Here is a 16238-nt window from a genome sequence, read left to right on the forward strand (position 1 = left end):
AAGATTGTGGTGATTCACAGAGCCAATGCATGGAAAGGGCTCTGCATAGAATGTGCACAGGGTACGAGCTCACTCAATGGTAACTGATGCACTTCTGCAAGAACCATGTTTGGACTTCACCGCTTGTGGGGTGCCTCCTCCCTGCCTATCAACCAGCAGAGTTCAATGCTCCCAAGTTCATCATTTGAATCTTTGCTCATCCCTCTATTCTAGCAATAATCACATGGAATTTTTTTAAAAAAAACTATTTAATTGAGGCACAACTGACATACAAAAAGCTGTGCATATTTAATGTACACAATTTGGTGAGTTGGGAGGTAGGCAGGCATCCTGAAACCGTCACCACAATCTATGCCATAAACATATACCATCACCTCCCAGTAGTCCCTCCCCCATTTTTCTCTCTGTTCCTAGGAGTTTGACCATTAGATTCCCCATCTACATGGAGTCATACGGTATTTGTTCTTTCATGACATTCTTGTTAATTGCTTGAACACCGGTCTTGCCTGTGAAAATTGTGAGACTTGTGTCTCGTGCATGGTTGGTATTCTGACAGCTGTGTGCTAAATGGAAATAATCCGTGTATAGAGCTGGGCATGAGACCCAGGAACTATCTAGACCAGTGCTATTCAAGAGAAATACAAAGGGGACCAGAAATACAAACCACACAGGGAACATAAAATTTTCCAGTAGCCACAATTCCCTTAAAAGTACAAAGAATTGGGTGAAAGGGCACCTGGGTGGCTCAGTTGGTTAAGTGTCCGACTTTGGCTCAGGTCATGATCTCACAGTCCGTGAGTTAGAGCCCCGCGTTCGGCTGTGAGCTGGCAGCTCAGAACCTGGAGCCTACTTTGGATTCTGTGTATCCCCCCCTTCTCTCTCTTTCCCTCCCCCTCTCACACTCTGTCTCTCTCTCTCTCAAAAAATAAACGAACATTGAAAAAAAGGTTATATAAAAAAAAGAAACAGGTGAAATTAACTTTAATTTGTTTGACATATAATCAAAATAAAAACATTTTAGTGAGACAGTTTAAAGTCTCTTTCATGTACTGTCTTCAAAATCATGGGTACATAACGCATACATCATGTCTCAGTTGGGCTTAACCTCCCATTTAAATGGTCACCAGCAACATGCATTGGACTGCATAGGTCAAGAAGAGCCCTCCCATTGTACAGATGGAAAGACTGAGGCCTAGAGAAGCCTCACATCCCCTCTTTTCCACTCTTTCAAGCCCTCGAACTTTTCTCTGCTTCCTTTTTCTTCCCTATTTGCTCCCAGGAAAGATCAGACACCAATATTTCCACCTGAGTGGATTTATTTCATGAATTTTAAGCTTTTTCCCTCTGTTAAGTGAATTGCAGCAGCTGAATGAGACAGCAGAGACACTTTCAGGAGGTGAGAGGAGGCTGGGAGTCTTTGGGCTTTATCCTCCTTTCTCCTCCCCATCCACATCATGCCATTTGGTCAAACACATACTCTGCACATCAGAGTGGACAAACTGGGGGGCCTAGAGACCAAATTTGACCCACAGATACATTTTGTTGGAGTTTAAAACAAAGGAAGCTTCATATAGAAACACAGATTGCCAGTTTCTCTTTGGAAAAGTCAGGTAATACGGAGCCCACCATCTCCTTCAGCGAGGGCCGAGTAGCGGCTGCCCCCTTCCAATGGGGCATCAGCTCCCATGGCCACAGTCCCCACCCTGCCCTGGTAACTCCGGAGGCTGAGACAACCCCTTCCCTCACGTGGATCCATGCGGGGATGCCGTCAGCTCTCTTCTTTTGTCTTGGGGACCCGGCTAACTGGATTTGAATCATGGGCTCTGAGCAGAGGCTGAGCAGCACAGGATTGCTGAGCCACGAGCCCTAGACAGTCACAGCAAAGATGCTTACTTGAAATCCTCCGGGTCAGGCTGTAGGTAGACTTAGATGTGTCTGAGGATGAGCATCTTCGATCTGGGGAGTTGGTCCTTGGGGTCAGAGGGACTTCACTGGCTGTATGGACGGAATCCCCATCCTTGTCGCTGCTCCGGCTGGCCATCCTACAGGAAAAGAAGAGGTTTCAACGGCTGTCAAAAAATCTCCAGGGGCTGGCATCTCTCTCTCCCTTAGAGGACAGACCCATGATGAAACTGTCGCGGATCCAATTTGTACTACTTGCAATAATAGAAACTCGAATCAGTGTGGTAGCCCTAAGCTCTCAAAAACACCTCACTTTTTTTTTTAAGTTTATTTATTTTTGAGAGAGAGAGTGTGCGTGGGAGCATGAGAGCGTGTACATGAGTGGGGGAGGAGCAGAGAGAGGGGGGGGGGGGGGTGGTACAGAGGATCCAAAGTGGGCTCCGAGCTGACAACAGAGAACCAGATAAGGGGCCTGAACTCAAGAACCGTGAGATCATGACCTGAGCTGAAGTCAGACGCTTTAACCCACTGAGCCACCCAGGTGCCCCAATAACATCTTACGTTTTGCACAAAATATGAAATGATATTGAATAAATATCTTCCAATTTAGAACAATCTGAATGTGCATAATTTCACATTCACAGACCGGGGGGGAGGGAACTTACTCAGGGTATTGCCACATGGGGGCACCACTTAGGCTAAGTCAAGACCAGGCCTGTTGGTCTTCAGTCTGGAAGACACCAGAAGGTTGTTTCTACCCATCTGATCTTCTGCAGATGGCTTTTGGTGAGGAACGCCCTGGTATTTCAACCTTCACTGTGTCTCTACTTTGATATCTTTAAAAAATATCCTATAACAGGGGCGCCTGGGTGGCTCAGGCGGTTAAGCATCCAACTCTTGATTTTGGTTCAGCTCACGATCTTACGGTTCGTGAGTTTGAGCCCCGCTTAGGGCTCTGCCCTGATAGCATGGAGCCTGCTTGGGATTCTCTCTTCCTTTCTCCCTGCCCCTCCTCCCCCACTCACACGCAAGTGTGTGCGCACTCTCTCTCAAAATAAATAAATATCTAAAAAATACCCTATAACAGTGTCACTCGAGAGTTCTTGGAGCGGCAGGGCAAGAGCTACAAAATGGTGCTGAGAATGAATGACTTGAGAACAATAGTTCGATGTGAAGAAACAGCTAAAAAATGAGCAGCAGCTCTGATTCCATGTGCTCCCAATGAGGATGAAAAATACTGAAAGAATAAAAAACACCATGTCGGGGGGTAGGGAGATACAGGGTGGTAATTAAGAGCACAACCTCTAGGTTTGAACCCCGCCTGGGTGACCTTGGGCAAGGCCCTTCCTCTGTGCCTCCATCTACCCATCTGTAAAGTGGGAATAATAATACTCACCTTGTATGGTTCCAGTGAACACTGAAGGAGTCAACGCATATAATATAATATGCTTAGAACAGTTCTGGGTATGTAGTAGGTATGTGCTCAATACATTTCAGCTGGTATTATTACAACCTGTAAGAGCCCCCAATCCCCATAAAGCTAGGGAAGGGTGCTTGGGGAAGGGGAAGTGAGGGGGCAAAGCTGGCGGTGTGGCCTGTGAGATGGATGCCGCTAATAACATGCCCCTAAGCTATTGTGGCTGTAGACTGATACTTTCCGAGACTGCACCTCCCACCCCCCAACTTGACATTTAAGCCTGCGCGGAGCTGGTCTTGAAAAATGCAAGTTTCCAATTCTAGGAGGTCTTCAGATGCATCCTGTGCATGAAATGAGACTGATCTCATGTTCTTCCAAAGCAAGATCAGGGTCACAGCCAGGACAAGACCAGGCATGTTGCAGGGGGAGGGGAGGATGCCCAGTCCTTGCTTGCCTCCTCCTCCTGGTCTGTAAAAGGTGAATATAGCAGATGAAATGTGGAGGGTGGGAGGAGGAGAAGGCAAAGAAATGCAATCATATTGTATCACGCATTCTTCTCTCTCTCCCTTAGATGCAAGCAGCAGCACCTTCCGAAGAAGGCAGAACCACCTCAGCACCTCCACCTGCACCTGTGAGGCCCCACCCAGCTTGGGCGCGATCGCCCCCTGGAGCTCCGGTCGAGTCCTCTCAGCCCTTGTCTGAGCAGCCCCTGCCCTCTCTGCACCCACCATGCTTCCCGGCCCTTCCTCCAACACAGCGAGCCGGGCCGCGCTGTTCTCTCTGCTTCGGATGCTCTTCCCGTCTCCACCTCCTGTGCGGCTCCTTCTCATCAGTCAGGTCTCGGCTTCAACAGCACCTCCTCAGAGAGCCCCCACCCTGTCGCTGTCACCTCCTCCTACCCCATCAGCCCTTGGCCCTGCACCTTCTTTCCCCCCTTTAACAACGCACATAACTCCTCTCTAGTTGTGGCTTGTCTTCTGCGTCTGACACCAGATCCTTGCCCCACGAGGGTGGTGTCTCATTCACCACTGCCCACCCTGCCCTGGCACAGAGTCTGGCACGTGCGGAGCCTTCCACATTCATTTTCTCAGTAAATGAATGAATGAACACACCCTTCTTGGGATTCTTATCTGATTTATCTGGTCTCAAGATGATCTGAGTGCTTATCTTGTCCCGCCTCCCACAGCAGGTACACTTCTTAAATGGGGGGGGGGGGGGAGATGTGTACTTATCTTGATCAAAGGTACCAGGTGCTGAGCACCAACTATGTGCCAGGCACTGTGCTAAATGCTCTGTCTGAACCATCTCATTTCACCCTTAAAACAATCCAGAGTTTACTTCTGTTACTAACAACCCTCATCCTCTTTACAGACCGGGGAATGGAAGCCTGGTGGGGTGGGGGTTGGGATGGATATTTATTTTGCACCACTGTTAAACTCCCAGTGAAGTCCAGCAATACCAGCTTCTAAGCTGCACACCCCAAACTACTGAGCTGGGCATCCCTTGTGAGGCCTGTAAGAGCTATGCATATAGTAGGTATTCAATACATGCTTGATGGACACGGAAATAACCTGAGTAGTTCACTCTTCAATGATGGTCTTTCTGGCATTGCTCCAAAAGGAGCCAGTGGGATTGTACAGTTTTCCTGACCTTCCCCAGCCCAGCCCAGCCAAGGAAAGAATGGGGGATCCAAATGACAGGAGCATATGTGGCAATTAATGGTGTGTCCCCCCAAATCACACACACAAAGGACCAGCTCATCTGGTACCTGCCACCCCACAGAGAGGCATGTCCTGTGGTTCTGAGCTCAAATGTCACAGTAGGAACAGCACTGCAAAGCCTGTACACTTGACATTTCTACTCCCTGCCTGTTTGATAACATGCAACTGCCCACTTGGTAAATAAATCTGGGGAAAGCACAAGCTGTAAATTCACTTTCTGAATGATTTAACCCGCCTCCCCTTTACAGATTTCTCTTAACATTTTGCATTATGTTGCGTGCCACAAAGGTACTAAGTTGCTACCCAGGATGCAAGATATTCATCCTGGGAAGCATGGAAGGTCATGTACCGCTGTTCAGGCTCTAGACTGCAGAGTTCTAAGTGTTATCATTCATAATGACGACCATATGAAAGGGGCCTTCTGGAGTTGTGTCATGCGTCGGCCCTGCTGGGAAGGTTCCAGTGCTCTTCTCTGCTTGTGGCAAAACCAAAGTGCCATCCCAGAGGGTCCCAACTCCTTACCCCCTGAAAGAGTTCCCCGCTTGCACAAAGGGTCAGCAGCCCAGGTAAAGTGCAACTGTTCGCCAGCTCATTGGTAGAACCCGAGCCATGCATCTGTAATACTTAACATCTGGGTATCTGGGGAAAAAAGGTACCTGACTGATTTTCAATGTCCATCAGGATTCTCCACTAACGGGTGGCTGGGTGGCTCAGTTGGTAAGCATCCCTCTAGATTTTGGCTCAAGTCAAGATCTCACGGTTCAGGAATTTGAGCCCCACAGCAGCCTCCAAGCTGGCAGTGTGGAACCTGCTTGGGATTCTCTCTCTCCCTCTCCCCTCTCTCTGGCCCATCTCAGCTCATTCTCTCTCTCTCTCTCTCTCTCTCTCTCTCAGAGTAAATAAATAAACTTAAAAAAAAAAAAAAAGGATTCTCCAGTGGTTCAGAAGCAAATTCAAATTCTAACTCCACAATCTGACGTTCAAAGCCCTACATGCTCTGGGCTTGCAGGCCCATTTTCCATGATTCCCCTACTCTTTCTAGATATTGTGACCATTTGTGGTATTTGCCTACCCTGGGTCCATTCTCTCCTCTCTGGTTACAGCGCTCAAATTGTCTATTACAGAGATCAGCAAACTATGGGGCCAGATTTTGCTGCCTGATTTCGTAAATGAGGTAACACTAGAACATAGCATGCCCAATCATTAATGCCTCACCTATGGATGCTTTCACATTACAATGACAGAAGTGAGTGGCTGAGACAGAGACTAAGCCCACGAGGCTAAAATGTTTACTGTCTGGCCCCTTTACAGGACAAGTTTGCCAACCCCTGGTCCACGAGCTGAGTTCATGTGTGTCAGGTGGGAATGATCCTTTCCCTGGTTCCAGGTGGTCAGACAATCCAGGCATGATCCTAGCACCATTTCCTCCAAGCAAAAGTGATTGGCTCAATGTTTGGCACATGACCCAAACCAGGACAATAAGAGCCTCTCCTGGTTTGTTTGCTGCTATTGAGAATGAAGCAAAGAAGAAAACAAGCTTAAGAATCGGGCAATACAGAAGAAACAGAAAGAGACAGGGAGGTGGAGAGGGCACAAATGCATGCCCATGACAACATTTGTACCCCTGGATCCACCGATGCCCGAAGCCATTATCCCTGGACTTTTTCCACAGTGAGACTCTATGTAAAACTGTCATATTGGTGTGCAGGGTGGGAATGCACAACTCCAGGGGGTAGCTGGACCTATGTACCTGCCTTATCTCCTGTACTAGATTTTAAATCTCCTGAGCACAGGAATGGGACTCTATCTAGCCTCTGCATCCCACAGTGCCTGGCACACGGTGCATACTCGAGAAATAATTACCAAAGAAACTGTAAGGTTTCAACCAGATGACTGGCACTTCCAGGATTCAATTTTTGCCGGTAGGTTAGTCAGTTAGTCAGTAACTATTTTTTGGCGTGAACAACACGGATAAAAACCCTGCCCTCACAGAGCTGGCACTGCCTGAGTACGGCTTTCAAGATACCAAATGGGCTGAGCCAACCTCTGTACCTAGGGCACTAGAAAATGGGAATGACCTTTTGATTAATGAACTGGTTCCACCAAACACCTCAACCCTATGCACACCTGCAGGATTCAGGCTACAATCCATGACTGATGAAATAATTTCTTAACACTATCTTTACACCAGTTTAAAGAATCTCTAGTGGGGCTCTTGGGTGGCTCAGTCAAGAGCATCCAACTCTTGGGGCGCCTGGGTGGCTCAGTTGGCTAAGTGTCCGACCTCGCTCAGGTCATGATTTCACAGTCCGTGAGTTCAAGCCCCGTGTCAGGCTCTGTGCTGACAGCTCAGAACCTGGAGCCTGCTTCGAATTCTGCGTGTGTCTCTCTCTGCCCCTCTCCCACTTGCACTCTGTCTCTCTCTCAAAAATAAATAAACATCAAAAAAAATTTATTTATTTATTTTGAGAGAGAGAGAGAGAGAGAGAGAGAGAGAACAAGCAGGAGAGGGCCAGAGAGAGAGAGGGATAGAGAATCCCAAGCAGGCTCAGCACTGTCAGCACGGAGCCTGATGCGGGGCTCAAACTCATGAACCGTGAGATCATGACCTGAGTCGAAACCAACAGTCAGATGCTTAATTGACTGAGCCACCCAGGCGCCCCTAAAAAAATTTAAAAAGAGCATCTGACTCTTAATTTTGGCTCAGGTCATGATCTCAGGGTTGTGAGACTAAGCCCTGCATCGGGCTCTGCATTGGGTGTGGAGCCTGCTTAAGATTCTCTCTCTCCCTCTCTCCCCAACTCACTCTTTGTGTCCCTAAAAGAAAAAAAAAAAAAAAAGCATCTACAAATAACAGAAATGATTCCTGGGGCCCCTGGGTGTCTCAGGTGGTTAAGCATCAACTTCGGCCAAGGTCATGATCTCACGGTCATGGGTTTGAGCCCCACATCCCACATCAGGCTCTGCTGTCAGATCCTCTGTCCGCCCACCTCGCTGTCCCTCCCCCGCTCACACACACTCTCTCCCTCTCTCAAAAATAAACAATAAAACAGCAATAATAATAATAATAATAAAAGGTGATTACTAACTGCTCTGCGAAGCAGGTTATGCTTAATCACAACCCTAGAAAATAAGTTCTATTACTGTTCTCACTTTACAGATGAGAAAACTGAGACCAAACAGGGTGAGATGGGTCACCTACATTTATGACTGCCTACCAGGTGACAATCATTCTTAAGTGCTCTTCTGTGTACTAATCCATGCAGTCGCCACAACAACCATAGGAGATAAACACTATTGTTTTTATCACCCCCATTTTACAGATGGGAAATCAAGGCAAAGAGATCTAATGACTTGCCCAAGGTCACAGAACTAGAAAAAAAAGTAGGAGAAACTGGATATGAATGCATGGAGCCTGACACAGAGCCATTTTGCTATGGAAATATTTGATGCTTGCTTCTAAGGAGAGCAGGTGAGGGGGGTGAGCCATGACCCGCCAACGTGAGGGGAAAGAGGGGGCATCATGGACTTCCAGAAACGCGGCTGAAACAGCACAGGGTTCCCACTGAGGCTCTGGCTGTGGGCCCTTGCACTGTCTCTTGCCCTCTCTGGACCTCCCCGTCCGTGTCGTGAGAACCCGTCCTCGAGGACAGCCAGGCCCCTTCTCGGCGCTGGACCGGCAGACTCAACCCAGACTCTCTGGCCACGTTCCTCTCTCAGCCACAGAGAGGTGGACCAGACACGTGGCTGAGAAGCTTCAAAACTGTGTTCCCAAAATATCTGAGCGACTGGCAGATGGAGATGTTGTGTGCAGGCGCGGGAGGAGCACGAATTAGAAATAAAATGAGAGATGCCAGAGAGAACATAAACAGCGTTGGAGGACAGGATGGAGCCTGGGGGTGCTCTTCTGCTTCCCTGTTTCTGAAGTTCTTGTTCAGACCAGCAAAAAGGCATTTGTTTGTTCATTCCATCTACCACCCATGTAGCAGTTTTTACTGAGCATCGACTATGTGCCAAGCACCGGGTCAGGGGGTGGGACAGTTTGTCATACTGACTTGGATGGGAATCTTTAGAACTTGGACATCCCTTGAAGCATACAGATGCTCACAGAGCTCTTCCTCCACTTGGAGTGACACTCAACGTGATTAAAAGTGCCCACACGCTCGGCACCCCACGGTTCATATCTCAGGAGGACCAACGGGAAACCAGTTCAACGACAGCCTCACCACCAGCTGCCCCCCGCCCCCTGGCCTGCCCAACAAGAGGAGAGGCAGAGAGTACGTCCCCATCAGCAGCAAAGACGTCAACGGACACCCAGCCTTCCCCTGTTTCCTACCCCTATCCTCCTGCCCGCGCCCTCTCTCGCAAACCGAGAAAAGAAAGGTCTTGAGGTTGCCTTCAAGGAAGTTCAGAGCGGTTTTACTTACAGCCAGGGAGGAGTCTGGGCAGGGAAAGGTCCCAGAATTTCAACTTCGTCCTCACTCGACTGGCAACAGCTGGACTCATAACACTTCTGACAGCAATGCCTGAAAGTCCATCTGCACAGCAGCAGATCGGAGATTCTAGAAAGAAAACCCTGAGGCCATTGGGGGAGGTGGGCAGTGGAGAGGGGGAGAGGGGGAGGGGGGGGGGGGGGGGGGGGGGGGGGGGGCGTGTGGGAGGGGTGGAGAGGAGGAAAAGGAAAAACACCCGAAATTACAAGTAGCTGATCCCTGATGAGAAATAATGACATTCAGGAGGTCTGTCTCTGCTGCTGAACACTTAGAACAAAATGTTTTCCGTTTCTATTTACCAACTGCAGGCACAAAGATGGCAAACACCAACTCGCTGGAGCCATTAATAGCGAGCAAAACATTCACAGGTATTCCCTTTTGTAGTTTATGTGAATGTCATTCTTGACATGTGGGTGGTTTATACAACATCATGAGGGCTATACAATATGTTCTCGAAAACACAATGAATATTACTGTCTTCTTGAAAGCAAAGCAAAAAGATTTTTTTTTTAAAATAATCTCCGTGACATGAAAGTAAACAGAGGTAATCAAACGGAGTAAGGAGGGGGTGGGGAGGGATATCCACCTCTTCTCCCTTAGTGTGTTTTCATCGGGATCTCCCTTCCACAGAAACACAGCGAAACTGTGCCGCTCTTAACCTCCAGTTATTGCTTTAATATTCAACGTCCCCACAGCCCCACATAAGAGTCCAAAATGAAAGACAAGCACTTCGTGATCAGAAACCAGACCACACGAATCATCGAATTAACCCACCTCGTTTAAAGGTTCCAACTGCCCTTTTAGAGATCCACGAAGAAGCCAAGGGGCGTCGGGGGTGAGAGGATTACAAAAAGAGAGACAAGACCAGTTTAGCAATATTCCAGCAACTCACAAAAGAAAAAAGAAAGAAAGCAAGAAAGAAAGAGGGGAAAAAAAAAAAAAGCCCTGCATCTTTCCACTTACCATCCTGGGAAGGGAGCTGACTCCCTAACAAGGTGCTGCTATCTGCGGGGCTGCTGGTAGCCTCCTGGCTAACCAACACCGAATAAATGGGAAACTTTAGCATTTCGATTTGATTTGCACCGTATGCTGTTATGAATCAGAGCGGGTGGATAGATAGTCATGCTATCCAATGCAGCCACGCTTAGGAAGAGCAAACCTTCCTATACAGAAATAGCCATAAAGCCAACCCAAAAGGACATGACTAGCTAACATGCAGGCAGGCACAGAGTGGATGTCACTTGGCTCCGGCACCCTCCCAGAGGCCCTACCTTACAATTCTGCTCCAATGGTGATGGTGGGGAGTTCCTATGACCACCCACAAACACAGGGAGCCCAAAAGGAAGCCATTATCTGGTCCTGGGGAGGGCAGAGGGGGCGGGGCTACCTCCCTTTTCAGCCCCACCTCCCACCCCCACTTCTTCTCACAGGTTTCCAAGGCACGGATTCCCTCCCCCTCTTCAAGGGAAGAGTCACAGTGGCTTCCAAATGAATGGGCCAAGTAAACCAGGGAGATTAGGAACTCCACATCCCAGTCTGGGATATATCCCAGAGAGGAACTCAAACTCAGAACTTTAAATCAAGAGGGAGAAAGTTACCCTCTTTTTCATTTCCCTTTCCAGGAGGTCTCCCTTTGGTATCATCATGTGTTAACAGGTTTCTAACACTTGCAAATCCCCCCCACCCCCTCTTTCTTTTTTAAATAGAGAGCAAACCTCAGCTCAGAGCCTGGGATCTAACTAATCACGTGGCATTACTATCATCCTGTTTATTCTTCCGGTTGCCTTCTGCTCATATCAAGTGATTCTGGTCTTCCATTATGCTAGTGACATAAAGTTTCCTTTTCAAATGATTTTAAGTAAAAAAAAAAAATAATAATAAGCGAGTCCATTTATAGGAAAAAGTATTAAATAAATCTGGTACAAGTGATAGCTCACAAATTCAAAAATCCTTGAAGTGATAAGGGAATGATTACGGCTTGGGAAACGAAGTCTCAGGCACTAATCACAAACTCTTCCAAAAGCAAAACTGGGAACCCTACATGGCAAGGCCTGAAGACGCTTGGGGGCCACGCAGAGTTGAGTGGTTAAGTGTTAGTGCTGCCGTCACCACCGGCCAATCACGTGACTTGGGTGAAGTCAGGGGGCCACTCTGAACCTTAGTTACCTCTCTTTCATGGAATGGCTAAGCTAGGACTTGGACTATGCAAATACCCCACTACAAAATATCTGCACCCTTTCTGTGGCTTTATGAGAACGAGGTGGTTTGTCAAGACCAGTTGGAACCTACTAGGCACCACAGACTGTCCAGGCCGGCCCATGCAGGTAAAAGCAGGAAAAAGCTATGCCCTCATGTGCTTACAAATGAAAGTGCTTGAAAATGTTTCAAATCAAGTGCAAGGATAACGGTCCATGCCCATTCTTTTCATAGAGGAAAGCACTTCCTGGGTGTGTGGCAATCAAAAGACACCATTTATAAAACCATGTGAGTAGAGACCAGGCCACTACAGGGGCCCAATCATCCAGATTTCTCAAACGCCAAGTTCGGCAAGATGAGAGAAACCAAGGAAAAGGAAGAGGAGAGGGAAGAAGCTAAGACACGCTTGCCACGCATTGGGTCCACTGGGTTCATGTATTTGACTGGATGGAGGAGCACTGATTCAAGCCAGAAAGAAACAGGAAGGAGAACCCAGACATTCTAGAACAAAGGTTGGCAAGCTATGACTTGCGAGGCTAAATCCAGCCCGCAACCTGTTTTTGCACGGTCCTCCAGTTAAGGATGGTTTGTACATTTTTATTTTTTTTTTTTTATTATTTTTTTTTTCAACGTTTATTTATTTTTGGGACAGAGAGAGACAGAGCATGAACGGGGGAGGGGCAGAGAGAGAGGGAGACACAGAATCGGAAGCAGGCTCCAGGCTCTGAGCCATCAGCCCAGAGCCCGACGCGGGGCTCGAACTCACGGACCGCGAGATCGTGACCTGGCTGAAGTCGGACGCTTAACCGACTGCGCCACCCAGGCGCCCCGGTTTGTACATTTTTAAATGGTTGCAAAAAATCAGAAGTACTACTTCTTGACTAGTACAAATAGTTTTATTGGAACTCAGCCACGCCCATGCATTTACTATTATCTATGTATGTGTGGCTGTCCAGCGCCACGGTCAGAGTTGAATATTTGTGACAGGCCACGTAGGTCTCCAAGAAAAAAGTTTACTCTCTGGATCTAGAAAAAGTTTCACACCTTGTTCTAGAAGCAAAGACAGTATCACCAAGCCATTCTCATATTAGCTGTTTAACAAATTCCTCAGATTCCCCGTCCTCCCTTCTAGATCCCACCATGACCCCTAAGCAGCTGTGCGACCTTGGGCAAATCACTAATCTCTGTCCTGAAGGTGGTTATTAAAAACCACAGAAGCATGTTCTAATATTGTTTATTTCTCACTGGATTCTGAAGGGCAGAGACTGCTGTTTTCACAGCTGTATCCCCAGTGCCCACACACAGTAGGTGGTCACTCGGGTGTTTGTTGCGTGACTGCTGAAAAACCCCACAACAACATTCAGCACACAGTATGTGCACAGTAAATGTGACCTTCAGTGAACTTGAAAAGAGGACCTAAAGATTGCATGGAAGCCAATGGAGTAAATCTAAGCCAGGAGAGGGATGGGGAGACTAAGGCAGGTGACAGAGCACAGAGTTCCTGGCAGGCTGAAAAGTCTGAGGACGAGAGAGATGTGACCAGTGGGGAACTGGGAGACCAGCAGCCACCCCCCCCCCCACCCCCAGCTGTAGCTGAGGGTAGAAGTGAGCCCAGATGCACCCTAAATGAGGGAACCTGTAGGCTTCTCTGCTGGGCTCTGAGGAGCCAACCCCAGAAAGCAAGCGGCTCCACGGGTCTGACTGCAGGTCTGACTGCATGACCTTGGCGCTGACCTGTCGCCACTGCCTCCCCCACCCCCCCCCCCCCCCCCCCCCCCCCCCACACCTCGTATAGAAGAGAAAGGTCTGGTAGTCAAGCAGCCTCCCCTCAAGAAGGATGCTTGGAAATCATTTCAGTTCAAGGATTCTTGTGAGAGTTTCCTCAAGGTGATGGGGGTCCACAACTCCCAGACCACAATGCAATGGCCGAAAGTGATCGGTTGCTCCCGCCCCCCACCAACAGCACGCCTATAGTGTGTCCCCCACCCCTCAGCACCCAGGGTCCGGGAGAGACGACGTCCTTGTCCCTCCTGGCCGGAACAGCCGCCTCAGGCTCGCTCCGCCGGCCAATTAGCCAGAGCCGTCGCCACGGCAACGGCAGCTGGCGGGCCGGGCGGCTGGCGCGTCCCGGGCCGCCCTCCCGGCGGCCCCTCCCCAGGGGTGGGGTGCAAGGGGAGGGGGTGGGGTGGGGGGGCTGAAAAGTCCGCCCCAATCCCATTCCCTCCCTAGGAGGAGAGGGCACCCGTGCAGAGTCCGCAGGGGCCGTTCATCCTCGGGTGTGGGGGTCCCCAGCCCCTTCTCCTGGGGCGTACCCCACCGCTGCACAGGTTGCGTGCCCTCGGGCACCCTTTTTCTCGAGGCAAGTTTGTGGGAGCCCAGCCGTGTGCCCTCCCTTGGCGGGCTCACAGCCGGAGGGGGCGCGGCACCCCCCACCCGCACCGCGGACCTTGCCCCCCAGCCTCAGCCCTACCTGGATGTACGCCATTTTCGCCCTCGCGCTCACTCCGGCCCGGGCATGGCGCCGCCACGGCCACTTTGCCCTCGCCAACAGGGGAGTGGGGGGAGAAGGCGAAGGGGGAAAGGAAGAAAAAGGCAGCCGGGTGGCCCCAGACGTGACTGGCGTGGCTGATGAGCGGCGCCCGCCCCTCCGCCGGCCGCCCCGTCCTTGCCTTTCCCTGCGTTCAGGCTCTCGGAGTCGGGGCCGCCTCCCAGATTGGGAGAGCAAGGGCGCCTGGAGCCCCCGCCTCGGCCACCCTCGCTGTCCGGCGCTCCCCCCGAGGCGCTCCCCTGGCTGGAATGAGGCCGGGGCGCCTGGGGAGGGAGCCCGGGGCGGCCGCGGGGACTGCAGCGACCCCGGCGCAGGCGGGGCTGGAGACGCCGGGGCCGGTGCGCGCCAGAGGCGGGGGAGGGGATGGGGAAGCGGGTGGGAGGGGGCGGTGCGCGGGTCAGCCCATCCGGTCGGCACGCGGGCTGGCACCTACCGAGAGCAGAGCCCCCGGGACAGCCTTGAAGCCGAGGGGGCACAGTCCTGCCCGCCATGGAGTCTGGAGCGGGGAGGGTCCTCCCCACCACCCCTCTCCCAGTCCAGCTCGGACAAACTTTATTCCCGCCCCACCCGACGAGCCTAGAACTGTTGCGGCGAGGAACGCAGGGGCCAAATGAACCGGAGCCTTAAGATAAGGTGGGGCGTGGGGCACCCCGAGGGAGGTGCTGCGGCCGGGGCCGCAGGGGCGTGCGAAGAGAGCGGAGCGCCCCTTTGCCCTAAACCTGCCCGAGTTGCGCCCTCGGCTCAACAGGTCTGGCGCGGGGCGGCCCGGCAGCGCCACCCAGCGTCGCGCCCGCGACGTGCGCGCCTCTGCCGGCTCGAAGCTCCGCGCCAGCGAGCGTGCGCCCTCGGGCGTGTCCATCCTGTCCCGCTTGCTCGCGTCTCTGGGGCGCCCAGGGCCTGGATTCCTCCCCGGAGCCGGTTCTCCCACCCCGGGGCCACAGAATTGGGGCCCACTCTGCACAGAGGGATTTGAAGTGGAACATTGCCCTCCGCCGGTTCTCTTTTTAAAATCCCCAGCCGTCTCCCGTTTATCAACTCCTCTGTCTTTTCATCACTAAAAATGGCTTAAAAATCTGTCTGCCCTGCCTTTTCTCCAGGGCCAGCTGAGGGAATGAACGTGCAAGTCATAAACAAAAGGTGTAATGTGCACATGTGTATATATTCTTTGTAAAAATCTAACAGGTTTACATTTTTTAGTATGTAATATTTCATTCGAAGCACGTGGCATGCAAAGTGCCCAGCGTTTGTAATCCGGCAGGCACTGTGCTCAACACTTCACAGGCGTGATTGCATTTCATCGTCCTCTGCCTTGATCGCTATGCGTCAAGCACAGCGCCTGGCCAGAGTAGGCGCTCCGTAGTTTCTGCTGTTGCTGTTGACTCCTCTTAACCGTTTGAGGGGGGTGTGCAGTTGCCCCCGGTTCCCAGATGAGGAAACCGGGGTGCAGTGAGGTAGATCCCCTCCAGCTACAGCTGGTAGCTACACGCACTGGCCTTTGAATCCGCACAGTGTGCGGTCCTGACCACTTAATGGTATTTATCTATAATGTTTCTTCAGCGCTGGATGGAAACGGTGCTTGGGGGGAGAGGGCTTCACAGAGAAGGGCTGTCTACCGGGGTGGGCGTTTGGGTGGGGGAGCGGGGGGTTGGGGGACTTGAGAGAGGTGACAGCGTTTGCCAAGTGTTCCCAGGAAGAATAGCTAACCTTTCTGAGACCGTGTGCCAGGCTCTGCTTTAAACCTTTTACACAAGTACAACTTTCAATTCTGATAACCATGAGGTGAGCTCTGTTACTATCTCTAGATGAGATTACTCTCTAGATGAGACTGGAGGAGGTTGAAAGCGGTGAGGTAACTTGCCCCGGGGGTACTGGCATTGAGGAGCTGAGACTCAAACCCTGACAGCCTACACCAGAATCCTTCCCCTAGCCGCCACACCATACTGCCTCACAGTGCTGGGTAT

At 50.7% G+C, this 16238-nt stretch overlaps 1 protein-coding gene across 2 annotated transcripts in view; it reads right to left on the bottom strand.

The window, feature by feature from the left end:
* The window catches only part of SYT17 (synaptotagmin 17), an 83370-nt gene extending 68877 nt beyond the window's left edge, over nt 1-14493 (bottom strand). Inside the window, exons 1-4 of one of the 2 annotated variants that reach the window (XM_030301260.1) lie at nt 14200-14493; nt 10308-10325; nt 9468-9616; nt 1894-2042 (exon numbers count right to left, since the gene is read on the bottom strand). In XM_030301260.1, the coding sequence (XP_030157120.1) occupies nt 1894-2042; nt 9468-9616; nt 10308-10325; nt 14200-14214 (331 nt within the window). In that variant the 5' untranslated portion in view covers nt 14215-14493. Of the gene's footprint in view, nt 1-1893; nt 2043-9467; nt 9617-10307; nt 10331-10496; nt 11408-14199 lie in introns of those variants that run through there. The other variant, XM_030301259.1, reaches the window with a different exon arrangement.
* Between the last annotated feature and the right edge of the window lie 1745 nt (nt 14494-16238).

Source organism: Lynx canadensis, chromosome E3, assembly GCF_007474595.2.
Source record: "Lynx canadensis isolate LIC74 chromosome E3, mLynCan4.pri.v2, whole genome shotgun sequence".
Classification (NCBI taxonomy): domain Eukaryota; kingdom Metazoa; phylum Chordata; class Mammalia; order Carnivora; family Felidae; genus Lynx; species Lynx canadensis.